Source organism: Dipodomys merriami, unplaced genomic scaffold, assembly GCF_024711535.1.
Source record: "Dipodomys merriami isolate MVZ:Mamm:240054 unplaced genomic scaffold, mDipMer1.0.p SCAF_35, whole genome shotgun sequence".
Taxonomy (NCBI): Eukaryota; Metazoa; Chordata; class Mammalia; order Rodentia; family Heteromyidae; genus Dipodomys; species Dipodomys merriami.
This window is the reverse complement of record NW_027205048.1, coordinates 10,945,433-10,973,194: the sequence shown is the minus strand read 5'-3', so window position 1 is coordinate 10,973,194 and position 27,762 is coordinate 10,945,433. Positions and strand designations below refer to the sequence as shown.

The following is a 27,762-nucleotide window of genomic DNA, read 5'->3' as shown; positions in this document are numbered from 1 at the left end:
ATTTCTCTTTGAATAGTGTCATCCCTTCCCTCATCTTCTCCCAGATTTTTCCTTCCCAACCTCCTTCCCCCTAAGTTGTATAATTCATTTCCAACATAGTGTCTAGTGAGTATCAGTGCTGAATTGATTCACCCTTTGCCCTACCATTTCTGTGCTTCCCTTTCCCCTCTCCAAATCAGATAAACTTATACATAAGACAAAGGGCAAAGAAATCAAAAACAGTGACAAAGGGGGAAAAAAAGAACCACAAACAGTACAATAAGAAAAAAAAAGTCTTGTTTCCATTTCTTGGAGTTCATTCTGATAAGCATCATCTTATATGATCATATGCACATAGCTATTGAGACTTTGTGATCCTCTCCTAAGAATATCCTCCTTAGTTCTCACTGTGTGAATGTTTAGAGTCCTGTTTGCAGGAAATCTCAGAGCCTTGTCCTCTACACTGTTTCTCATATAACATGTTTAAATATCCCACCGGATATTTAAAAAAATCATCCTTTTTTTTCCCTTATACACCTATTCCTGATCTCAACTCCCCCCCACACACAAAAAGGGAGACCCTTTCTGAACCCTGAGCACTCTGCCATCTCAGAGAGAAGCTCTGAGTCAAAAAGCTCTAAGTCTCTTATTTATAGCCTCTGGCAGTCTTCTTGGAACTGCAAGAAAAGAAAGCAGTGGTACAATGGAGACAGATTTCTGCAATGAGATTGTTTGGCTTCATTTACCTGCAGAGTCATCCTCTTTAGTACTAAGGGGAAAAAATCTTTTGTCTTCTCTCTTAGAAGGAAAAAAAAAGATAGCTTTACTCAATAAGGAAAAATTGGGGGCACCCATCCACTCCAAAAGCCCTCCCTGCTCAGTGGGAAGACCCAACAAGGCAGCTTGTGCTCACGCGCAGCTGTGGGTCACGGGCACAGCACACAGGTGGGGAGGAACCCTGAGAGGTGGCTGTGGGCTCAGTTCTATGCTGGGCACTGCCCACACCAGCTTGGGATGTCATGAGCTCCATTATCTGGGCGACAATGCCATGATGTGGCTTGGGATCCATTTGTGACAGAGCAGGACAGCCAGGTTGCTGACACTCTGGACTCTGGGCTGGAGAATTCTTTGTGGTATCCAGCACTCAAAGATGCTGAGCCATCCCTGCCCCCACCCCCTAGACACCTCCACTCCCCAGTTGTGTCAACAAATGTGTCTCAGTCCCCGGGGGTGGATGGGAGACAAAACCACACTGCAGTAGACCTTGCTCAGAAGATCCCAGAGGACACAGAATGGGGCTTAGTGAAAAGTCACCACTGACTGATTAGCAGAGAAAAGACAAGGATTATATCAAAAAGCTAAAGGATCATAAAGCAATTTTCCTTCGCTACTCAGGGGCACTAGGGCAGGACAGGTCAGATCATGGAGAGCATATTAAGTGGTACAAATCTGTGGATTGTTCCGTGGGTTTAGCTACCAGCTCTTGAGAGTCAGGAGCTAGGGATGCGGGGTCACTACCCCCAAGGTGGAGGATGGCATAGAAATCTGTTCAGCTTTCTTTTCCCCCAAGTTCTGAAATAATATTTTCCACCCCTCCTAACCAAGGGCCATGCTACTTCCAGCAGGGCCAGCCTGGCTGCCGGTACAGTAGCATCTCAATCTGTGTGGGATGAGGTGTCCACACAGTAAGGGCAGTGTGGGTGATGGAAAACCTTGCAGAGGGCCTGATCCTCCTACACCCAGCCCATCACTCAAGACCAGTTGAATTTATCCAAAAGAGTACAAGTCAGGATTCAGAAAAGACACTGGCATGCCCACGTTTGTTGCTACACTGTTCACCAGAGCCAAGTTTGGGAAACAGCTCATGTGCCCTACAATGATGTGAGTGATCAAGAAAATATGATCTAGGTAATAGAATTTTACTCATCTATGATGAAGAATAATATTATGCAATTTACATAGTAATGAAAAAATATGTTCCATGATGTAAATTAGGCTCAGAGAGACAAAGGGCACATGCTTGCTCGCTCTCATATGTGGAAGTTATATATAAGCTATAAATATATAAGAAAATATATACAGGATTTATGCAGATATACACAAATTGAGTGAAGCATGATATATTTATGTATTACATATAATGGAAATACATGCATATATATATATATATATATATATATATATATATATATATATATATATATATGGGATGTCTTTGCATATACAAGGGAGGAATCCAATGGTGTAACTCCTATGAACAAGGAGCCTAGAGTTTAACCAGGCTGGACCATGTGTTGTTGGCAGGGCGAGGTCAAGGGGAGGAGAGGTGAAGGGATGGAGAGAGGCTGAGGCAGAGACATGAATATCATGACTGTTGTCATGTATGAAAATGGAACTGGGCAACCTGGGTCCCAGGTGGGGTTGAGAGAATGATAGCCGTGGTGACATTGATCAAAGTGCACGGTCCTCATATACTGACGTGCAGAACAGAACCGAAACCCCCTTGTACAACCACTTAATTAAAAAAAGAAATCTCAATTCACCTCAATGGGAAAAAAATGTAAAAAGACCAGCCAAGCTGTCAAAAGAAGGAACCTGGAAACCACACAGCTCCATCCAGCTACATTTAGTCAGCTCCACTTCACATTCCGTGCCTTTAATCTTCTTCAAGACACGGGAATGAAGTGAAAGAGTCCACGAATTGATATTCAGCCCACAGAGGAAATGCACGCTGGGTCCCCTCCCCTCCCAGAACAGCTCCTGGGGTCAGGGGAGAGAGGCTGAACAGACGCTCGCTCGGGGCCTGAAGCCTTGCGCCAGATGAGGAGGGCGGTTTCATCCACTGTTAAGAACACGCCGGAGGTCTCCACCTCTGATCTCCAGGGTGGCGAAATGATGTGGTGAATGATGAGAGCATCATTTAGCCTGCTCAGTGAATGAATAATCACTGCAAATGAAGCAGTAGCGCCAAGTAATGGATTTAATTTGTCTCACATACATGACTCACCAACCCTGCACCGACAAGGCTGCCTTCCTACCTCGCACTGTCTCTCTTGGATCTTCCTCTCTGGAGGCTGAAATTCCTTCTTGGCTTCCTCTTCTCAGAGGATGAGGTTACATAGGGCCTGAATGAGACCCTCCTTCCCCCTACCAGCCCCTGGCCTGCCAACACCCTACTAAGGGGGCACACAGAGACCATTGCTTTGCCCTTTCCTGTAGGCTGTTTTCTCCACTGCATTTCTCAACTACAACTGTAACTGGTTTGAAGTGGAGGAGGAAGATGAAGAAGGGCTAGAAATGAGGACTACTATCCTGCACCAGTGGCTCATGCCTATAATCCTAACTACCCTGGAGGCTAAGATATGAGGATCAGCCCAGGAGAAAAGTCCAAGAGATCCTTTTTTTTTTTGGGGGGGGGTCCAGTCGTGGGACCTGAACTCTGGGCCTGGGCACTGTCCCTCAGCTCTTCAGCTCAAGGCTAGCGCTCTACCACTCTACCACTTGAGCCACAGCGCCACTTCCGGCTTTTTTCTTTTTGCTTATGTGGTGCTGAGGAATCGAACCCAGGGCCTTGAGCATGCAAGGCAAGCGCTCTACCACTGAGCCACCTTCCCAGCCCTCCAAGAGATTCTTATCTTCTATTAACCACCAAAATCCTGAAGTAGTGCTACGGCTCACCTGGTAGCGTATAAGCCTTCAGCAAAACAAAAGCTAAGGGACAGTGTCCAGGCCCTAAGTTCAAGCTTGCACATTCGCACCAAAAACAAAAAAGAAGAAGAAGAAGAAAAGAAAAAGAGATGGAGCTGAAGAGCTGAGGGACAGCACCCAGGCAAAGAGTTCAGGCTCCACGACCAACAAAAAAAAATAAATAAAAGAGAGAGATTAGTCTTATAACTTAAACTTTAAGCATTTTCAATATGCATAGCATATCCATAAGAAAGACCTGATAGACCTATCATGTGCAAGTTAGGGCAAAACCTAGGTAGGGAAAATTCTCTTTTAGTATTTTTTTCCTTAAAACCTGAGTGAGGCTCAAGATCATAATTAGTTTTTTTTCCCATGGCCTGAGAAGAAAGGTACACATTCAACTATCCACAAAGGCCAGGCATCAGTGGCTCACACCTGTGATCCTAGCTACTCAGAAGGCTAAGATTTGAAGATCACAGTTCAAAGTCAGCGCAGGCAGAAAAGGCCTTGTGAGACTCTTATCTCCAATTAACCACAAAAAAAAATCTGGAAGTGGTGCTGTGGTTTAAGTGGTAGAGCACTAGCCTTAAGCATAAAGAGGCTCAAGGATAATACCCAGACCCTGAGTTCAAGCCCCACAACCAACAACAAAAACAAAACAAATCAATTATCCACAAAGCCTCTGCAGCTGACGGACAGAGCAGCCATCACAAGACACAAAGGCCTCTTGTGTATGATCCCACGCACACCTGAGTGTGCCGCCCAAGTGTGCTCTTCTATTGAAGACCACCTTCTTACAATTAGGCACTCGGCATTTTTGATCAAATTAATGCTCACTTAAAAAAGCTCCGGCATGTTTTTTGTAGCAATTTGGCCTGAAAATTCAGGCTTACAAATTGCTGATGCAACACACAGACATTATGCACACTCTCAGTGACCACAGCCTAAGGTTTCCAGAGCAGTTGGTCTGACCTTACTATGTGACCAAGAATAACTGGTCCAGGGGGACATTAGCTCAATTTGGACATCATAGAAGGCCTGAACACTGATTCTCCAGCACATTCAACCGCCTCCCAGACCTACTAAAATGACCTTCTTCACAGTTAGCATGCTACACTGCCTATTTTCATCATTGCAATATGCCAGCCAGGATTTTTGTGGCTTTTTTTTCCCCCTGACATTGCGAAAATGGAAAGCATACAAAAAGGGAAAGGATTTTTAAAAAATAAAAAAACAAAACCTTCCCAAAGGTTCTTTCAGTGTGCCTTCTACCACACACTCTCTGAGCCAGGGGCCAGCACTCCCTGCCCACCCCCAGCCCCTGCCCCCCCGCCCCCCCCCAACACGAGGGAAGCCCCCAGCTTGTTTGGGAATTTTCTGCCCTCTTTATCTTTGACAGTATTGGGTTCCTACTGGCTGGCTTTCATCTCTGTACTCCTTTCCTCTTTCTTGTTATTAATTCATCTTCCCAGCTCTGCCATCCTTCATTCATTTTCTACTGCTATACAGACTAGAGATAACATTATAACAGAAAGTGTATGGGGTGATAAATTTCCTGCTGGTGGACCCCCGGGCTGGCAGGGGGCATCACAAAGCCCATGTGACCCTGCTTCTCATTGCGGACCCTCGCCCAGCTCCCCTTCTATAGCTGCTCCTGCCTGGCTTTCCGCACTAATCTGCCACTGTGTGGGTTTCCGGGTTCCTCACCTCCCACTTCTTCTTCCCTACCCTCCCATCCTGGCCACCTGTTGTTGCAGGACTGCATGCTAAACATCCTATGCCCCGCATGAACGTCCCTGCCTATTGAGTTCCCTCCCTCCCCTTTCTCCCAGGATCCAACAACCTCTAAAACAAAGAGTTCGGCTCCCTCCCTATCTTATCCCACACTCTTCACCACTTTGGCAATGTCCAGCTTGAGGTCCTTTTCCGTGTCTTTGAGCAGGCCAGGCTGGTGCTCTGCCACCTCACCCCACTGCCATCTTGAACTCGCGCAGACTCAGGCTCCACTGTGAGGCCTTCCCTGGTCCTCCGTTGTGACACAAAGGTTGCTTTCCTTGGACACCACAGGCCATGGTTCTCTGAAGACTAAGGGGCTGGGTTACTTCTCTTTCCACCCCTACAAGGCAATGCTATCTGGAGGAGAGGAAGCTGCTTGGAGGCCCCTTTGTCACCTGCATGCTTGCCATGAGTCCATGAAGTTGGACTCATTCCTAGGGACTCTCCAGAGTCAGTTCACACCTGTTTATTCTTGGACAAAAGCTTTGTGCAGAAGAGACCATCATGGGGAAACCCTTTTGCACTGTTGGGGTTGGGATGTAAACTAGTACGACCATCCCAGAGGCAGTTTGTGGTTTCCTCAAAATATTAAGATATGGAAGTTCCCTAAGACCCAACCAGACCACTCTTAGACTCTATCTGTCCAGATCATTACAGGTCAGGATATGGTAAAGACACTGCACACCCATGTTCATTGCTGCACTGTTCACAATAGCCAAGTTCTGGAAATAGTCCAGATGCCCTACAGCAGATGAGTGAATCAATAGAACATGGTACCTATGCACAATGGAGTTTTACCCATTCATTACCAAGAATAAGATTGCGTTATTTGTAGGGAAATGGATAGACCTGGAACAAATCATGCTAAGTGAGATAAGCCAAGCTCAGAGAGATAAACGGCACGTGGCTTCTCTCATATGTGGAAGCTAGAGCTAAACTATAGCTGGACATGATGAATTATATGGGACTGCAGGCATTCACACACAGTCAGACTAATGGAGGGTGCCCTTAGGGGAGGAACCCAAAGGTGTAACTTCTCTGAACATTTAAAATACTATTTGTATTTTAATGGAAACATGGGGTTGATTTGTTATTATTATTGGTAGTGGTGGTGGTGGTGGTGTTTGTCTTTGCTTTGGGGGATTTGGGAGGGGAGTAAAGCAGAGCATAGAAAGGTCAGGAGGACTAAGTATCACTATTCCACAACACTGTGAAATATGTGAAATTTATGTAATCACCTAATCTCAATTAAAGAAAAAAAGTGAGAGAAGGGATGGGTTAAGAGAGATGGGTGACAACGTTGTCAGTCACTTTGTATTTATATACTGTTTTGTAGAATGGGAACCTTTTTGTACAACTACTTAAAGATAATAAAGATAAATAAATAAAAGGCCAGAAGGCTGAACAAATGCAATCAGGCTATGCAGTATACACTATGTGGAAAATGAACTATGTAATTTGTAGGCAGGGATGGGGGAGGGAAACTGGAGAAAAGCAAAGGAAGGGTAGCATTGCCCCAAAAGAAATGTACTCATTACCCAGCTTATGAAACGATAACTGCTCTGTACCACACCTTAATAATAACAGTAAAATTATTTTTTAAAACATGCCCATCATAGACACCAGCCTGTTGAAATCTAGATACGTCCTGGCTCAACAAAGCATCAAAGTAGCATCTGATGTGCACCTTTGTCTGACCCACCCCCAGGAAGGACAGACGCCACACACCACCCTGCATCCATGCGGAGCTCTGTGTCCACCCCTGGATTCTGGATGCTGGGATTGCCTTTTCTTAATTTTCTAACATCTGTGCTATTTCACCACTTTCATCAGACATCTATTCGCCTGTACTGGATAGGATACATTATTTTTGGGCATCTTCCCTTTTTGCCTATTTTTGTGGGTGGATTTCAGAAATTGATGAACACTTAGGGTATGAATGCCAAAGAAAGAAAACTGTGAAAGAAAAGAAAGCACAGAAACTCTCCCAAAAGTCACCAATCCAGAAACGGTGATACACATTTCCTTCTCAAAAACTCCTAAATTGCTTAAAAGAAGTGAAAGAGGAAATACAAGCCTTAACAAAGAACCCTGTTCATGAGCAAAAAGAGTAACAGATATGTATCTAAATCTCCATTTTAGTCATGTCATGCTTACAACTATTTATTCATATCTCCTATTCATGTCCCCATGGTTAAAAGAACAGCTAAATGCAGAAATACTTGAACTTGATTCCCAGGGTTAGAGCCCTTTCCACCCTCTAGGGCTCATAAAGGACAAAGAGCAGAACAGTGGAGATGGGGGTATTTCCCACCTCCTCCAGACCTGTCCCAGGTCTGATAGGCTTGGCTTGACCTTCTGGTACACTGCTTAGTGTACTGCTTCTAGGATCTAAGAGTCCAGCCAACAACACACACAGAGACTGTGATAAATAAACATAGAGACACATATATACAGAGAGACAGACATAGGCATACATGTTCTCCTACTACTACTCCCCCAGGTCTTCCCAGAGCTCAGAATTACTTCCCCTTAGCTCGTCCCAGAATTATGGTACAGAGAAAGAAGTGAGTCAAGACAGTAGTACAAGCACATGCTTGTAATCTCAGTACAAAGGTGGGTATGACAGGAAGATCTCAAGTTCTAAGCCAGAGCAGTCAACTTAATAAGACCCTGTCAGAGAGAGAGAGAGAGAGAGAGAGAGAGAGAGAGAGAGAGAGAGAGAGAGAGAGAGAGAGAGAGAGAGAGAGAGAGAGAGAGAGAGAGAGAGAGAGAGAGAGAGAGCGTGCACCAAACAAGGTTAAGATGAGGATTTTAGAATTACTGCCTACTTTGGGTGGAACTAGAATACAGAACAGAAAATGCAAATAGTGGGGTTAGACCCATACACATCACCAGCATTCTCCCATTCTAGGGCAAAGGCAATATTCTTTTGAAAGCCCGTGGTAGGCTGTACTGACCTGGAGCAGGTGAGTTCCAGGAAGAGCTACCTCAGTTGTTTCTGGGAGGCAGAAAGCTGGAGCTGAGAGAAGACAGAGGGTTGGAAGACAGCCTAGTTGTCCCCAGCAGAGCAACAACATCTGGGGAGGATCCGAGGGGAGGTGTTAACCCAGCCCTGGGACTGGTTCACAGTTCCTGCCTTGGGAAGACAGCAGACCCCCTAGTTGTCTCAACAAGAGACACACCCAGCAGGGAGCAGTGTAAAGGAACGAATGTTCTCTGGGTAAGGCAGTTTCTCATGGGACTCTCTTGGCAGTTACACAGCCCCCATCTCCAGATTCCTGAGTATAGGTGGAATGAAACACACCTGCAGTACCGGCGCCTCTACTCGACCACAACAACCTGCATTAGGACACAGTCTAACACCTGAAATTGCCTTCTTCCAAAAAGTGCTTCCTGAAGTCCCTGCGACTCTCAGTGTCAAAATCATGGCCCTCATCCTCACTGCTTGGCATCCCTAGCCTCTGGCCTCCCCAACAGTCCTGCTCTGGGACCATCTTGTCCCAGGTGATACCTCAAAGCCACTTCAAGATTTAACAACCTGTGATCCCAAACGCTATCCTAAAAATCATCATCATCCTCCTCCTCATCATCATCAAGAAAAAGGGAGGGCAGTGGGTTGAAACTTGGTGTGATTTCAGTTCTATAAGGAAGGTTGGAACCCCAGGAGCATCACCCTAATCAAACCACACAGGTAAACACCATGAACCCCCTGAACTGCATTGAGTGCTACAGGGCATGCATTACAAATATTCCCCATACCACAGCCTGTAATCTAAGTTGCATAATGAATTAAAGGCACCATCTCTGACTTCAAAAAGACTGAAGCTTAATGTGGGTAGAATGATGAAATACTATAGCAATACTCAAATTTTGCTTTAAAAATGTGTCAAAGGAAAATAAGCTTAAAAGGGAAATTTTTTAATGAAAAAGGACATTTGGGGGAGAAAACCCTCAAATTATCACAAGGACAAATAAATTAAATTCCCCTCTGCAATTCAGTGCTCCTATTCCTCAGCTTGTGAATCTCTAGCACACTTTAAATCATATCCATGGGTATCATAAAGTGGCAACACAAAACAGATCTCCAATTAATTTGGAGCTCTCAAATGAGATTCCCTAAGGAACATTTTTGGGGTAAGATCAGGAGACAGCAAAAGAAAATGCAGCCAGAAAAATTAATGGTTTTAGCTCCTTAAAATAAATCTACTCTCCTTTGAAGAGGAGGCCCTGTGCATGAGACCTGGCTGGCGATCAGCTTTGCTAAGCTGTCTGACAAAAGCCACCCACTTGGGAAAGAAAACCTTGGCCATTTTTGGTTGGTTATGGAATCACAAAAGGAACTTTGCCATGGCCTCTGCAGGAGGAGCTGAGCACTAATTATAGACAGATTGAAGTGTTTATTGTTTGGGAAAGCAATCCTTTACACTCTGTCACTTCTTGCACAATATTCAGAAATCCAAGTATCTCTGCACATTCCCTGTTTTAATCACCGCCTTTAAATGGATATTCATAATTCCACAAGGTATGCTGTGGTTTTTACCCAAAAGCTGCCTCTGGCCCCCAGGGTGACAGGATCACGGGGAAGCCAGTCCCGAGCCAGTATGGTAAGGGTAACTAATGGCTTCCCAGCCCCATGAGTGAGGCCTGACTGCCATTCTGCGTGTGAAGTGCAGCCTGGGCCTCAAGGCTACTCAAAATACAAGCCCCGTCCCCTCCCCATAGGATCCCATTCCAATGCCGAAATTTAGATGTTTTGGCTTTTCCTACTGTGCATCCATTTCCATTTGGCGCTATGGCTCAAGTGGTATAGTGGTAGCCTTGAGCAAAAGAAGCTCAGTGACAGTGCCCAGGCCCTGAGTTCAAGCCCCAGGACTGGCAAAAACAAAAACAAAAATAAAAACCACACACACTTGAATGACAACCATGTTCATTTCTACACATACACACTTCCACCAAATTTCAAGGGACAAGAACTCAGCCAACTCTTTCAGACTTTTTATCTTGGGATTTATAGGAAATTTATTTACATTAATTAGGCTTCACAACAATGCTAACATCTCCTGAATTTTCTGAGGCCACATGAAAGTTTTACTGTCGGATCATTCTCAAGGTGCCCTAAGCAAACGGATTTCATTTTCAACTACCTTATGAGGGAAAAAATGCTTCAAAAATATTTCAGTCCCCCAAACAACTGGAAAGGTATACAAAGAAGGAGAACCACCATAAAAGGACAAAAATAAAAGTTGCCCTTCGAAGTCACAGCTCCAAACAGAAGCCATTTTTGTTTGATGGCACGGTTTATGTTTTTGAAATCTACTTTACAATGACCTGAATTCCTGCATGATAACAAGTTCTTTTGAGGCTGACAGTAAAGGTTGTGTTGATGAACCCAATACACAACCTGCCTTTCTATTCAAAGCATGAAAGTATTTTAATATCCACTCTGAATGCACTCTCAGCTTGGTGAGGGAGAAGTATCTTCTCAGATCCAAAGCTTCTAAAGCAAATGCGACCCCATCAAATCAGAGTCTTCCTGGGGCTGGGAAGGTGGCTCAGTGGTAGAGCACTTGCCTTGCAATGCATGAGGCCCTGGGTTTGATTCCTCAGCACCACATAAGCAAAAAAAAAAAAAAAAAAAAAAAAAGATACTCAAATCAGAGTCTTCCTTCCATCATTTTAGTTCTTTTCATTTTATACCCTGACTGTCCAGCAGGGAGTAATGTCCATAGCAAGAATAAATGCTTGAGAAATTAATTCAGAGAGTACCTTTCTTGTTTGGGAAAATTGTTTTTCTTTCTGATGGCATCACATACCAACTCTTTGCTGTCAGCGTATTTAATTTGCAATATCCTTAATAGTATGTGCCTTCGCGCCCCAAAATGTAATTGTGAATCTATAAGGGGGTCCCCAGATGTCTACTGGGAGCCACCAAGAATTTCTTTGGAGCCTTCAATGGGGTTTCTTCCTCTGCCTTCCTGATAGTAGATTTCACTGGGTTCATCTAGCAGCTTTCCCCAAGACTCGAGCCTGGGAAACTGTTATCTCCCAAGCAGCACTTGTCATGGTAAGACGAGGGAGAAAACCTTCCTATACTCATCCTCCATTCCTGGAACTTGGCCCACTGAAATATTGCTTTCTGAGCCTCCCAATAAGCTAAAAAAAAAAAAAACCACCCAGAGGCACTTAACAATTAAAAGAAGGGACCAGAGGCACTCAGCTAGAATGTGTACATCATCTATAAAACCTAATTGTTCTTCTCACTGTCTCCATATTGCTTTGCACTGCCCGAGTACAAGTGGTAATTGCCACATCATTTAATCTGTGCAAGATTCTTACCTTAGAATAAATTAAGAAGGTTTTATTCTTCTCCTCCTGCCTGCACATTAGAAGAAGGAAAAACTTTAAGGTCACTAAGAGATTTCAAGCACATGGAAGTCCTCTGGGACAGGAGATTTAGGAGATCATGAATAAGCACGCACATGTCCATTACAGAGCAATGGAGGCAGAATCAAATTCGGTTGTCTGGTTTTCATAGGCCCCACAGGGCATGCTTCTGATTAGTACCATCAGGCCAGGCACTTATTATGAGTTGGCAAGTTCAGTCTATTTCCAGGTGATTATACTCCTGGGGTATATAATGACCAAGCACAGGTTAACCATCCACCCCACTGCTGACCCGGCGTATTCCTCTTAAGAAACATTAGCTGTGCGTGCTGGGTGGCTATGGACCAGCAGCTGCCTGCCCCCTGACTTGGCATGCAGCACATTCCCTCCATTTATACATGCCCCTCAAGAATAAAGTAAGGAGGGCACCCAGTAATTTTCATGACAGTCTCAGATTTTAGCTTTACAACAACCCCACTAGACTGATACTATGATTAGGCCCTACTTATCCAGAGAGGTTAAATAAGTCATCCTCTGTCATACAACAAAAAAAGTAAGAGCAGAATCGGGATTGGAACTCAGGCCTCTTCAACCCGAAGGCTCTGCACTTGTCTCTACTCTCCCTCCTGTGTTTCCTGATGTCTCCCTAGCCTCCACGTCTCCTGACTCTTCTTTCTGCCCTTACCTAGTTGCTTACCTTCACAGCCTTTCAGGGTCACTGTGGACTGTAATTCAGCTAGGCTACTGTGCACCCAGACGGCTGAGGCCCCAAAGATTAAAACACCACTATACAGATAAGCATGATGGTATCTTAACATCTACCCTGCATGCATTTCTCAATAGCAATGGAGAGAGATTCTCCTAGATTCCCAGGAGTCCCTGCCTGGGACTTTGGATGTCCTGTCAAATAACTACCATGTTGAGTCCCTTACAACTTCCAGAAAGGAAATAGGTCTATGTATGCCTCAGATCACATGATGAATTGACTTCCACAGGTCATGTAGCTTGTTTTGTGGTAGTTGTTGGCTTTGACCTCAGAAGCTGGCATTGTAAAGATCTATGTTCCCCATTATTTCTTGATGTACAGAAAGCATCCATAAATCACTCTTCTTCTCTACATCACAACTTTGCCCACTTGTAGTCATTCCTACAAAATCTCTCAAAAAAATGCTATTTGCCCAGTGGTGGTAACAAGCTTCCTTCACATTCTAGCAGCTTAACAGAGTGAAAGCTTAATTCTCACTCTCCTGGGTCTGTCCAGATGACACTCTAAGGGAACAGATGCCCACATGTGCACTGCTTTACAGCCCACACTAAACAAGTCTGTGCAGATGCCACCTTGGGGGAGGAAGAGTTACATGTAGAGTCAGCATTAGTAACTAGACACTCATACCCAGAAATGACACCTGTGACTTTTGTCCACCACCTGTCACAATGGCAAATCACAAAGCATGTCTATCAAAAGAGAGACCGAGAAATTGAATCTTCTCTTTCATCAGAGGAGAGGGAAGCTGGATGTAAGGAAAGAGGTACTTACTGTCCGCAACAAGCAGGGAGACTTGAAAGGGAACTAGGTCATGCAGCTTTAAAAAGAAAAAAATGGCATAGTCAGAGCCAGCTGCAGTGGTTCCAGCCTGCAGATGCTTGGGAGGCAGAGCTCGGAGGATGTCAGTTGGAGCCGGCCTAGGCCAGCTCCATCTTACAAGCAGAGACCTGCATCCCAGCTATGGGGAAGTCACAATGGCTGTGCACAGTGACCCACTGACACAGCAAAGCACAGGCTGGAGGGCTGCAGCTTAGACTGACCTGGGAATAAAGCCAGGCCCCACCTTGAAAGTAATCAAGACAAAAACAGGTTAGTGGCAGAGCTCAAGTGGAATATCTGCTTAGCAAGTACCAGGGAGCACTGGGCCGTCACGCCCAGTACTGCCAAAAGTGACACACTCAGGTCCCAAACCCGGGTTATCTATCTCTAAAACCTACCATTTCCTGCTTGGAGGTCCTTCATTACCACGTATTTCTCAAGACGGTTGTGACCACCGTAGTTCTACCTAAGAACAGGCACTAGTTGCCCACAGTCTGGGGTCATAGCTGGTCTTGACTGACCTCACTCCCTTGCCTGAAGGCTGGCTGCTGACGGGGGCTCTAGGCTGGCCTCGGATGGGGTAACTCCAGTTAGCTTTGTTCTGCTCCACACACCTCTCATTCTCCAACATGGCAGCCTGGAGACACAAAAGCAAGCAGGCCCAAGGCAAGACACGTGGCTGAGCCCAGAGTCAGAGGAGGGGTGGAAAGGGACGGCAATCTTGCATTGTTACTTTGCAAAGGGAGTGAGGCTCAGCCAGCTTGTTCTGTAAGCAGCTATAGAGAAAACAGTGTTTGCTCCATGAACCATACTGTTTCTGCCACAAGCAGTGACTTCTGCATTCGTAACACAAAACCAGCCATAGGTAATAAGTATGTGCATGGCTGTGTTCCAATAAAACTTTATTTAGAAAAAAGGCAGATGGGCAGATTTTCACTGGTGGGAACATAGCTTATCAAACCTGGATTAGGACCCCATTGTAACCTTCCACAAAAGCCTCCGATCTTATTTGTGGAACTATCTGATTATGTGTTCTTGGCAACATCACTTTTTCCTCTCCTGACCTTAATTTTTATTTTCATTACAAAATGAAAAGGTTGGGGTCATTTTTTAAAACCATAAAATCCTTCTCTATTTTGAGCTGCTCAGCAATCCTCACCTTTATTCTTGTTAATTAAATGAAAAATCATTTTAGCCATCACAAAATAAAGGGGAAGAATGAAGAGTGAAAAGAGAAATAAAACCATTTGTCAGTTCTGAAATGAGCGACATTAAACTTAAGAGAGCCTGAATTTTAGTTACATTCCTCATATTTGATCAATACAGCATATTCAGTATGAATACCTTATCTGGGCAAGCATTACAAATGTGTCACATTGGATTTACATTTGACAGATCACTTCATCTTCTAACACCATAAAATTCTTACATTCACAATCCAAATTTTATCATCCTCTAACCCAAATGGTATGTTCTGCCCAGGATCTAGCTTAAGCAATTATTCTCGGCCTGTTAATAGTGTTTGCCCTTGATATTATTATTCACCTGCACAGGCTGAAATTCTATTATTTTATTTCAACAAGATTTGCCATGCAAAAAGACACTGATCAATAACAATGTAATTTTAGCACCGCCAAAGTCAAATAGATTTCTCCATCCATCCAAGCAGGAAGTCAGCCATTTACACTGAATGGAAAACAATCTGACACTTTCAATGATGAATGACTAGCAAAGCTTTATGGATTAACAAGAATTTTTTAAAGGATACTAGGTAATAAGCAGTGGGTGATATCAGTGGGTTAAAAGTAACCTACAATTAACTGATTCAGAAAGACAGGCTGTAGTTGAAGGACCAGACATCAGGTGTACTCAGGGAACACAGCAGAGAATTGAAGATTATTTCATGTTTTGCCTCCTTTATCAGCACTGCAGGAGCATGTAATTCAGTACACTGCGGTATCACAAGAGGATATTTTTGCTTTTTCTCCCCCTCCATTCGTCTTCCCTGCCAGGCCACTGCCAAAATTACAACTAAGAATACTTACGTTAACAGGTGTTACAAAGAGAGAGTTCATGTAAAACCCACCACCGCCCAGAGGCTGGCAGGCACCGCCTTCTGAAGCTTTCAATCAGCCATCTGCCCAAGGGAACAATGCGTGTCCCCACTCCACATTGGACAACGTGGGAAGAGATTTTGGATTGTCGCCACTAGGCAGCGTGAGTGTCCTCTAGAAGTCAAAGCCCCCAGGAGTAATGTTAAACTTCACAATGCACAAGATAGATGCAGGAGACAACTGACAATCTAGTCTACCGCGTCACTACTGAGGATATTGAGAAACTTGCTTTTCATACATGAAAATAAAATCTGCTATCATTAAAAGTGACTTTTCACTGGAAATTCCAAATCATGTTTCTACTTTGCACAAAAAGGGTTTGCATTTCAGACCACTCTACAGAGACTATCTGGAAGCCCAGCAAGGCTCACGGGCATGTCACATCTCAGGTTCTACAGGGTAAGTGCTGGGAAAAGCGACATTCTGAAGAGCTAGGTGCAGACTCCAAAACCTGTGCCAAAAATATAACTGGCTTAATGATAACCCAATTTCTTCAAATACTTAATGTTAAATTTATTAAATAGCAAAATATCTAGGACTCCTCTTGGGGCCTGTCTCCAAAGGAAGATTTTCATTATTTTTCTTTCATAATTTTCCTTCCACTTTCAAATAAACTTATTCCTCTTTACTTTTACAAAATAAATGAGGGCTGGGAATATGTCTTAGTGGTAGAGTGCTTACCTAGCATATATGAAGCCCTGGGTTCAATTCCTCAGTACCATATAAACAGAAAAGGCTGGAAATGGCACTGTGAGTGCTAGCCTTGAGTAAAAGCAGCTCAGGGATAATGCTCAGGCCCTGAGTTCAAGCCCAGAACTTGAGAGGAAAAAACTGATTATTTTTAAACCTATATTGTGGATAATTCCTAAATTAAAGAACAGCATAAGTGACTAGACCTCATCTCATTTGAATAGCATCTTCACAATCATTTGCAACACTCACTTTTACTGTAACTAACTTGTCATAATGTATCTCCAACAGGATGTAATTTATCAGCAGGTCAAGGAGCTGGAAAATATTGGTTTAGCTAAATAGATCGCATCTGTTAACAAACTTGTCCAAATCATTTGCATCCTTGCTTACAATGTATGCACACAGAGGCCATTTATCATTCAGATTATTTCTCGAACCCACAGGCTTGTTTTCTATGCACTGCACAGAAATGTATGCACGTGCATACGCTGTGAGATGCTTCAACATGATGCGTTCAGAAAATAAGTGACGGGAACAGAAAATCACTTCTGCAACTTTCTCTGAGTTCTCTGTCTTTATTGCATTGTCCTTTCATCTAGGCAGCCATTGGTATCAATTCCAGATCATTCCTTACCTGCCGCATGTAATAGGTTTTCAGTAAATGCTAAGGATAGTATTTAGGATTATGTTCTGGGACCTGACACTAAATCTCACAAATAAACCTAAGGCTTCCATCAACTTCAAGAGTTCTCCATTTATCTTCTGGGGGTCTCACCGAGCAAAAGTGTGCCTTCTACTATTGGTGGATGTAAACTAGTACAACACTCTGGATGGAGATATAAAGGTTCCAAAAAAAAAAAAACCAAAAACCTAAGCATAGAATTCCCCTATGCCAAGCCGGGCGCTGGTGGCTCACGCCTGTAATCCTAGCTACTCAGGAGGCTGAGATCTGAGGATCGCGGTTCAAAGCCAGCCCGGGCAGGAGAGACCGTGAGACTCCTATCTCCAATAAACCACCAGAAAACCGGAAGTGGCGCTGTAGCTCAAGTGGTAGAGCGCTCGCCTTGAGCTGAAGAGCTGAGGGACAGCGCCCAGGCCCAGAGTTCAAGTCCCACGACCGACACAAAAAAAAAAAAAAAAAGAATTCCCCTATGCCCACTCTTTGGCATCTACCCAGATCATCATATGTCAGGATATGGTAAGGACACTGCACATCCATGTTCATTGCTGCACTATTCACAATAGCCAAGTTATGGAAACAGCCCAGATGCCCTACAACAGATGAGTGGATCAATTAAATGTGGTACCTATACACAATGGAATTTTACTCATTCATTGGAAAGACTGTCATTTACAGAGAAATGGATGGACCTAGAACAAACCATGTTAAGTGAGGTAAACCAAGCTCAGAGAGACAAACAGCACATGTTTTCTCTTATACGTGGATGCTAAATCTAAAATCTAAGTGGATATGAGAATCTCTACAGGACTCCAGGCATTCACACATGTACAGTCAGATTAAAGGAGGATACTCAGGGGAGAAACAGAAAGGTGTAATTTCTCTGCGCATTTAAAATACTATCAAAACAAACTTCAGGAAATTGAAGCACGGTTTGTTTTGTTGTTAGTGGTGGTGGTGTTTGCTTTTGCCCTTGGGGTTTTGGGGGGTGGAGATGATGAAGCAGAATGTAGGAAGGGAGGGAGGAAGGGGCACAAATGTAATCATGCTATTCAGTTTACACTATGTGGGAAATAAGCTATGTAACTTGTGGGCAGGGATGGAAGGAGGAAACTGAGGAAACGCAAAGGAAGGGGTGACATTGTCCAAAAAGAGAAATGTGCTCGCTACCTGACTTATGAAAAGGTAACCCCTCTGTACACCTTAATAATAATGAAGTATTATTTTTTGAGTGTGCCTCCTAGTGGCAACAAACATAAATTACACACATGGGAAGACCCAGGTTCAAAATTCACCTACCTTGACTACTTTCTGGTTGTGATTTTATGTGACTTTAGGCAAGTAGCACACCTCACTGACCCTCAGCACCTACATGAAAAATAGCATTATTCACAAAATTCAAGGACTGGGTGTGTGGAAAGTGGTAGAGCACCTTCAGAGCAAGGCAAAGAGGGAAAAAACAAAACCCTAATGTTCACCAAGAGATGGACAAATAAAATGTGGTATGCATATTTGGGGGGATAATAGTAGTAGTAGTAGTCGTCGTCGTCGTCATCGTCGTCGTCGTGGAGCTTGAACTCAGGGCCTGGGCTCTGTCCCTGAACTCTTCTTGCTCAAAGATAGCTCTCTATCATTTTGAGCCACAGCACCATTTCCAGTTTTCTGGTGGTTAATTGGAAATGAGTCTCATGAAGGGGCTGGGAAGGTGGCTCAGTGGTAGAGCGCTTACCTTGCATGCATGAGGCCCTGGGTTCGATTCCTCAGCACCACACAAGCAGAAAAAGTCAGAAGTGGCACTGTGGCTCAAGTGGTAGAGCACTAACCTTAAGCTGAAGAGCTGAGGGACAGCGCCCAGGCCCAGAGTTCAGGCCCCACAACTGACCCCCCCCCCAAAAAAAGTCTCATGGACTTTCCTGCTCAGGCCAACTTTGAACCACAATCCTCAGATCTCAGCTTCCTGAGTAGCATGAGCCACCGGCACCCAGCATAGCGTGCACATTTAATGGAATGTTGTCTACCCTTAAAAAGAAAGGACCTTGTGGCATTCGATAATGTGGTTGAAGCTTGAGAACCTTGTACTAAAATCACAAAGTACAAATACTGTATGAGTTTGCTTATACCAGATAGTGAAAATAGGCAAATCCACAGGAAAATATAAGAAAATGTATATACAGGAAAATGTTGTTCAAGGAATACAATATTTCAAATTTGCAAGATGAAAAGGCTTGGGAGATATATTCTACAACAATGTGAATATGGTTAACACAACTAAACACTTGTGCACCAAAAACTAATTAAGACAATACATTTTATGTTTTCTGGAGTTGCTGCAACTTTTATGAAATGACATTACACTTCTAAAAGAACTGGGTACAGGTGACTCACACCTGAAATCCTAGCTACTCAGGAGGCCTGGAGATCCTGGTTCAAGGTCAGCCCAGTCAGAAAAGTTTGCTAGATTCCAAAATAAGAACCCAGCAAGGAGTAAGGCTAGAGGCATGGCTCAAGTGGTAGAGCACCAGCTGAACAAGCAAGTATGTATGAAACCCTGAGTTCAAACCCTGGTATCAGAGGAAAAAAATTACCAAGTACAGAGTCTAGCACAAAGCTCTCTATAAACTTCAGGTGTCATTACCTGATCACCAGAGCCTGCTAACTCCCTGGAATCCATTTTAGGCCTCACCTGTAGTGAGGACCAAGGACTGGAGATCTGAGGAAGACACCCTGTCCACTCCAGTGGCTGCCACACCATCAAGGAAATGATGCTAGCATGGGAAAGAAGACAGGCAATTGAGGCAAGGCCCTGACCAGAGATTCTGGAGCTAGAGACAAAGGAGGTCAAGCCAAAACACCAAGGAAGTTGAACCTCTTGGCCCAGTGTTTGGCCCAGATTGAGTGCCCAGGAGTGCTGACAGAGATCTTGCAGCAGGAGCCCCTCCCCACCCACTAGGAAGGGGGGGTTGGGTCAGCTTCTGTCACTGGAGTTAACTGCTGCCTCCACCCAGCCCCACTTTCTTGGTCTTGGGACTGCAAGCTACTGAGACACCAAGGAAGCTCCTCTCAAAACAAGAGGACCTGTCCGGCCATGGTGGAGTCCTGGACTTTTGAGGCAGGAAAGAATTTCAGGCTGCATCACAAAGCAACAGACTTGCAGTTTTATCCAGCAACCAAAGCAACATACAAAGACCAAACTTCAAAGACCAAGTGTGGACACTGAGCTGAACACAGCAGCTTGTGCTAACTAACATCAGAGGTTGATACATACACCTAAGCTAAGTAGGTTAAGGCTTACCCTCTCCTTTAGATGAGCCCTCTCTTCCTCTGAGTGCCTGTTAAACTTGAGCATTCTTGTTACAAGGCTTGATCGGCTCAATCTGACCCAGAAGCATCAGATCCAGTCAGTTTCCTGAAATGTCTGTGACACAGCCATCTCCTTATCTGCTTTCCTTGAGCATATTTTTCATCAAAGGATGGCTTTCTCCAGTTCTTTATCCTTAAGCTATTTGTCCGGCATGTGCTGTACAGATCGTAGGGCAAATTGTTTGGACAAGATTAAAGGTGCTGCTTTACTCTGTGGCAGCCTGTTGAAGGAGTGGGTGTTTGAACCCCTGGCTAACTCGTATTTGGTCTCAGTTTTTGGTGCCCATGATTCACGGTAACTAATCTCCCGCCTCCATTGCTTTCCTTGTTTTCCTCTCTCACTCCTCATGTTCTCCCATGATTGCTCTTGCTCTACCATGCTTGGGAGTCCCTCCCCAGCAACCTCTGGACACAAGTACCATCTATAATTCTAGCTACTCTGGAGGTGAAGGACAAAGATCATAGTCTCAAGGCTGACTCGGGCAAAGTACGAGATTCTACCCAAAGAAAATAACCTAAGAAAAGGAATGGGGGTAAGGTTCTGAGTTCAAAAATCTCAGTACTGGGGCTGGGAAGATGGCTCAGTGGTAGAGTGCTTGCCTTGCAATGCATGAGGCCCTGGGTTCGATTCCCCAGCACCCCATAAGCAAAAAGAAAAAAGCCGGAAGTGGCGCTGTGGCTCAAGTGGTAGAGCGCTAGCCTTGAGCTGAAGAGCTGAGGGACAGCGCCCAGGCCCAGAGTTCAGGCACCACAACTGGACAAGAAAAAAAAAAAAATCTCAGTACTGCCTCCCTTACCCCCCCCCCCACACACACACAAAAACAAAGACGGCAAAGCAAATAATCTATATATGAACAATAACATAGTTATATCCAACCAACTGTTTAAATGTCATTTTGAATAGCTATACAAATAACGTAGGGGGGACTATAATGCCAGTATCGTTATAACAAGGAATGAGATGGTGTAAAATTGTATGTATATACTGTCTGGAACCAAATTTGTTTTTAATCTTGTGCAGGGAGACCAGACCAAAAACAAATGCCTCAAATGATGGAAATAACTGTGCTGGGATAAACTGATACAAATTTTCCCTATTTTATATAAATTTGATAAAGAAAAATGGAGGTTGAAAAAGGATCCCTGCCAAGCCGGGCGCTGGTGGCTCAAGCCTGGAATACTAGCTACTCAGGAGGCTGAGATCTGAGGATCGCAGTTCAAAGCCAGCCCGGGCAGGAAAGTCCGCGAGACTCTTATCTCCAATAAAGCACCAGAAAACCGGAAGTGGCGCTGTGGCTCAAGCTGTAGAGCACTCGCCTTGAGTTGAAGAGCTGAGGGACAGCGCCCAGGCCAAGAGTTCAAGACCCACGACTGACAAAAAAAAAAGGGTCCCTGCCTGTCCCGGGCCTTGGCCCACAGAGAGGCTTCGTGTGGCGCGGAGAGGTAAACCACCATTGTGGACGTTCTTACGGCACCCACACTGCGCTGCTGGGGGAGGGGGTCAGTCCAGTTTGATTGCGTCGTTCGTCGAGTCTGCCTGTGTGCACCTGCGTCAGGAGCCTCGCTTGCTGGCTCCTGAGCGTGTTCGCAAGCCAGCCCTTTTCTTCCTCCTGCAGCGATTCGCACAGCCAGGCCGGGCCGGCAGGTCGGCCCGAGAGCCCCGCAGCGCGGCCAGGGGGAGTGGAATAACCGTGCGAGCAGGCGGGCAGCTGCACCCTGGTTGGGACGGAGCCGCTGCTGGCCAAGGGCTGTGGGTCTGCGTGAAAGCAGAGGATGAAGTGCGCTCCTGGCCGGCGCAGGCCGCGCAGGCCGCGCGTCCCCCAGCCCGGCGGAAGGCCCGGTCCCCAGGCGTGGCAGCTGCGCGGGGTGGGGCACAGCCTAGGAGGTGGAGCCTAGGGAGGGGGGAGGTGCTTGAGTCAGAGGTGGACCTTCAGAGGTGACCTTGAGGCCCTGGACCCTTCTTCTGTCTCTGTTGCCTCCTGGCCTTGAGGATCACAGTTTTGTTCCCGGGTTAACAAGACGCCCAACCACCGGCCCAAAGCCACGAGGCCCACGGACCAGGGCGCAGGGCTTCGGAACGCTGTGCGCCTGCGTCGACCTTTCCAAAGTCTGTTGACCCTCTCCTATATGGTGCAGGAGTCCTGGCAGGCGGATCCGGATACAGTGCCGCAGTCACAGCAGGTGGGATCGGGATCGGATACTGAGCCGCAGTCACGGCAGGCGGGCTCTGGATACTGAGCCGCAGTCACGCAGGCGGGATCGGGATCGGATTCTGAGCCGCAGTCACGCAGACGGGATCGGGATACAGTGCCGCAGTCACGCGGGTGGCTCCGGATGTTTTCTTGCAGTCACGCAGGCGGCTCTGCAGCACGTTTCGTTGCAATCACAGCAGGCTGAATGCACTTACCGTGTGCGGTCACCGCGAGCGACGCCACGTCCCCCTGTCAGGGGCAGGATGTCATGCCAGTCCCCGAATTCCTTTTTCTAGATCTTTTTAATGTGGGGGGGGGGAACCCCACGGCGGTGCCGCTGGGGCCTCGCGGGGGCGAGGCCGTTATGGACCGCGCGGTACCCGTGCCCCGTGCCCGGCGCGCCCCGGCCCAGCTCGCCCTCCCCCGACCCCCTTGTCCTCCCCCACCCCCTCTCGCTGTCCTCCCCCACTCCCCCGTCCTCCCCGCTCCCTCCTTCCCCCCCTCCTTCCCCCATCCTCTCCCCCTCCTCCCCTCCACCGCCCCCCTCCCCCCTCCCCCCGCCCCTCGCAGCATGGACGCCCCTGTGCTGACCGAGACACAGATGGCCCAGCTCAAGAAAGCCTTCTCCCTGTTCGATAAAGATGGCGCCGGCGTCATCAAGACCCGGGACGTGGGCACCTTGCTGCGGTCGCTGGGCCAGAACCCCACGGAGGCGGAAGTGCAGGACCTGCTGGGCCAGGTGGACCCCGACGGGCTGGGCACGGTGGCGCTCCCCGCGCTGGCGGCCGTGATGGCCAGCCGGGGCTCGGTGTCGGTGGAGAGCGAGGAGGAGATCCGCGAGGCCTTCCGCGTCTTCGACAAAGACCGCAGCGGCTTCATCAGCGCGGCCGAGCTGCGCCAAGTCCTGACCACGCTGGGGGAGAAGCTCACCGACCTGGAGGTGGACGAGATGATCCGCGAGGCCGACATCGACGGCAACGGCCTGCTCAACTACGAGGAGTTCGTGCAGATGATGATGGCCAAGTGAAGGCCCGGCCCCACCCCGGGCCTGCCCTGGCCCCGCCCCGGCCCCGCCCAGGCCCCGCCCCGGGCCTGCCACGCCCCGGGCCTGCCACACTCAGGCCACGCCCTGGCCACGCCCCGACCCCGCCCCGTCCGGAACTGCCACGCCCTGGCCACGCCCTGATACCCCCAGCCTGCCCCGCCCAAGCCCCACCCCAGCCCCGCCCAGAAGAGGCGAGCTCCACCCTTTACTTACCAAAAAAGAAAAGAAAGAAAGGAAGGGTTCCTGTATTCATTCCATTTCTCTATAGCAAAACCGAAGGTGCGAAAGTACCCGCTGTCCACACCAAGTCTGCACGCGTGGGCCGGGGGTCTGCCCCTCCAAGGAAGCTCCGCCTGAGGACTGAGCACCTCAGCACTGAGCGCGGTACTTGATAAAGAAGGAAGTGGCAGGCGGCAGGGCTCCTTTGCCGACTTTCCGTGCGCTGTCTGGGCCGGCCAGGGCTTCATGCCTGCCGCGGGCATTCGGATTAAAGTCGCAGATGGGAGTCGGGGTAAATGGGTTCTAGCGGGTTTGCTGAAAGCGAGCGCGTTTGTAATGGGTTGACCTTCAGGAGGGGGAGCAGGGAAAAAAGCAAAACTGGGTGAAGGGTGAGCCAGAGACGCGGCCCCCGGGCCCGCTGGGCTTCCTGCGCCTCCGCGAGCCCCGCCGCGGTGACAGGGACGCCCGGTGCAGGCCCCTGGGGTCTGCTGGTTTTAGCATCCTCTAGCATTAGCATTAGAGCGAAGTGAGTGTCTGGGGTCACTCACCAAGAACACACACACTTTTCTGATAAGGAATCTGCACCAGGAGCATCTTTGGACTCTGTTTTTAAAGCTCTCAGAACCACCACCTGGAACCCCCAGGGGACACTGTGGTTGTGGATGTCAGCACAACCATAGACATTGCCGTTCAAGAAACTTACAATTTACCTCCGTTCCAAGTTGTAAATGCTAGTCTTTCTATTTCAATAAAAAGACCATTAACTTTTTAGAAAATCCCTTTTATTCATGTTTAAAATTCCTGTGTGTGTGTGTGTGTCTGTGTGTGTGTGTCTGTGTGTCTGTGTGTCTGTGCCTATCCTAGGGCTTGAACTTAGAGCCTGGGTGCCGTCCCTCAGGTTTTTAGCTCAAGGCTAGCTTTCTATTACTTGATTCACAGCTCTATTTCTTTCTCTTCAGTAGTTAATTGGAGTCTCAAGGACTTTTCTCCTGGGCTGACTTCAAGCCTTGATGCTCAGATCTCAGCCTCCTAAGTAGCTAAGATTACAGGTGTGAGCCAGCAGCACCCAGCTTCATTTTGTTCTGTAAATTGTTCATTTTCTCAAAAAAACGTATACATATATATTGTCAGTTGTGGGGCTTGAACTTGGGGCCTAGGTGCTGTCTCTGAGCTTCTTTGTGCTCAAGGCTAGCACTCTGCCACTAAAACCATAGTATCACTTTCAGTTTTTTAGTTTTGGTTATATGGAGATCAGCCTCACAGAAAGTTTTCTGCCTAGGCTAGCTTTGAATCATAATGCTCAGGTCTTAGCCTCCTGAGTAGCTAGGATTACAGGCATGAGCCACAGGTGCCTGGCTCTCTATATAAAGACCTGTGCATCTGTCTTCAAAAGCAACCTCTGTCATGGAAACCACACTCAGCCATGGGCAAACACAATAAAAAGCCTGACAGACACAACCAGGGCCTGAAGAACAATTCCAGAGATTCCACAAAGACTCGTTACTTTCGTTGATTTGTTTCTAAAGCCCAAGACAATCTCTCCAATCTCACATATTAGTGTCCCCCTGCCAACAATATTGTATACTGACACAAAGGCATCTTGTAGGACATTTCTGATTGCATAATACTTGGCACTCATAGCTGAAGAAAGCTCCTTACATGGAGCTGCTGCACAGATCCAGACTACATAAAACCACACAAGATGGGGTTCACCACTAAGGCCAATTCTGTGGTCCTAAAAGTCAAAGTGGACAGCTGAGGAAGGCAGAGTCTCGTTAGAGATAAAGAAGGCGGGCTGCCGAGGGGCACAGAACCATGAGGGATTCAACGCCCCCGTTTCCAGCCTCAGAACCTCCAGCTTCTGGGCAGGGGCCCTACCCGTCCTGCTGAGCCTCAAAGACACAGGTAGTCCCAGAGCAGGAGGGAGCAAGTCAGACTGCAGCTCCTGTCCCCCGAGCAACTGGCATCTCCATGAAGTGACCAGTCAAGACTCCACCTTTCTCCTACTTTAAAAAGAAAACACTTGCTGGGCGCCAGTGGCTCACGCCTGTCATCCTAGCTAGGCAGACTGAGATTTGAGGATCACGGTTCAAAACCAGCCCAGGCAGGAAAGTCCATGAGACTTTTGTGTGTGTGTGTGTGTGTGTGTGGTCATAGGGCCTGAACTCTAGGCCTGGGCACTGTCCCTCAGCCCTTCAGCACCACTTGAGCCACAGCACCACTTCCAGCTTTTTCTGCTTATGAGGTGCTGAGGAATAGAACCTAGGGCCTCATGCATGCAAAACAAGCACTCTACCACTGAGCCACCTTCCCGGTCCCCTATGAGACTTGTAACTCCAATAAACCACTCACAAAACTGCAAATGGCGCTGTGGTTCAAGTGGTAGAATGCTAGCCTTGAGCTGAAGGGCTCAAGGACGTTGCCCAGGCCCAGAGTTCAAGCCCCAAACCAACCAGAGAGAGAGAAAGAACACAGCATTTGTTCTTGTAAGAGGAAGATATTTCCATACACACATATAATCTACTTTCATCACATTCACACCCTTCCATCTTCTCCTTTGCCCCTCTCCTCTCCCAGAGATCCTCTCCCAAACCATCCCCCTGTAATTTACTAGACCTCTCCTTTTAAGAGCAAAAAAGTAACACCCACTGGATTTTGTCAGCTATATGAGAATTGATGGTATCAGAGGCTGATAGAGGGTCTCATGGTAAGTGGGCCTGAAGAAAGGTTTAGAAGGATGAACGGAGCAGCACTGATCAAAATGCCTTGGACTCATAAACTGACATGTTGAATTGAAAATCCCCTTTCTATAACTACTTAATGCTCATTTTAAAAAATGCAATCTCAGGGCACCAGTGGCTCACGTCTGACATCCTAGCTACTCAGGAAGCTGAAATCTGAAGATCATGGTTCCAAAAGCCTGAGCAGGAATGTCTGTGAGATTCTTATCTCCAATACAACACCAGAAAGCCAGAAGTGGCCCTGTGGCTCAAGTGGGAGAGCACTAGCCTTGAGCTGAAGAGCTCAGACCCAGAGTTCAAGTCCCACGACTTTCAAAACAAATCAATAAAAATAAATAGAAGGAGCTATTCTGGGGCTGGAGCAGCCACGGGTGGGAGAGAGAGGTCCAGCAGAGGAGGGAGCAAGAGGAGGAGACAGAACTTTGTGAACAGGAGCACAAGAAACAAGCTGGCTGATGCCCTTCTTTGACCATTGACCCTTCATCCGGTAGGAAACCTAGCCATCATGTCATGCAGTGGCCTTCGATGTGTAATCCGTGCACCTGGAGTTCTAGACCCCAGACCCAACTCCAGGCATTCCATATGTCCAACCACTCACCCCAGTGTACCAAGTAAAGAGGCCCACAGTGGTGAAGGGCAGAGAATAGAGGTTCACCGTGTGGCCCAGATACACTACAGGAAGAGGCAAAGCGAGCATTTCCACCCATCTGCAGGACACAGTCATGAGCTTCCGGCATCCGTGGAGGCAGAATGGGGCCGAGGGTGAGAGGGCTGCCTAATTATTAAATAGTCTCAGTTACTTCCCAGCTGTGGCCTGGACGAGGCCTCAGGATGGAGAGGGTGGGGCAGGCGTGGACGGCTCCCGCGGGCGCAGTGACAGCAAGGCTGGAGAGCGCAGGATCCAGGCCCGAAGGGTGCAGAAGCCATGCTGAAGAGCCGGGGCTCAGTCTTTGAGATTTTCCTCCTGAGGCACAGGGATTTCTGGGGAGCCCCGGGCTGGAGATGGATGGACACCCCTGATGCTGGGCCCAGCGTGGCCATCATCCACTTCTCCTGTGTTCAACCTCAGTTTCCACATCTTGAGAACAAAGAGGACTCGTGACGAAGAGCACAGTGGCCCGTTTGGAACAGAGAGTCCAAGTTCAAATCCTGCCCCCAGCACTTATTTACTGTTGTTTATCCTGTGCGCCTCTTCATGGGGAAATTGGGGTGGGGGTGGGGGGAGATGGGCAGGAAGAACAAGTCAACCTCTGAGGATTGGATGAGAGAATCCCTGGAAAGGGTTTACTTACCACAGCGCTGGGA

The 27,762-nt window shown here is 47.0% G+C and overlaps 2 protein-coding genes across 6 annotated transcripts in view; one reads left to right on the top strand and one right to left on the bottom strand.

Annotated features, from left to right (window-relative positions):
* Positions 1-23,684, bottom strand: part of Plpp4 (phospholipid phosphatase 4) — a 355,511-nt gene extending 331,827 nt beyond the window's left edge. For 3 of the 5 annotated variants that reach the window (XM_069988162.1, XM_069988165.1, XM_069988166.1), the window contains exon 1: positions 13,367-13,480. The gene's annotated coding sequence lies outside the window, so the exon portion shown is untranslated. Of the gene's footprint in view, positions 1-13,366; positions 13,481-18,199; positions 18,235-23,043 lie in introns of those variants that run through there. The other 2 variants (XM_069988164.1, XM_069988163.1) reach the window with 2 other exon arrangements.
* On the top strand, positions 23,009-24,492 carry LOC138803942 (calmodulin-like). The gene has a single exon (XM_069988174.1). It carries the CDS (start codon positions 23,024-23,026, stop codon positions 23,477-23,479), a length of 456 nt encoding a protein of 151 aa, XP_069844275.1. The 5' UTR covers positions 23,009-23,023; the 3' UTR covers positions 23,480-24,492.
* The last annotated feature ends 3,270 nt before the right edge of the window (positions 24,493-27,762 follow it).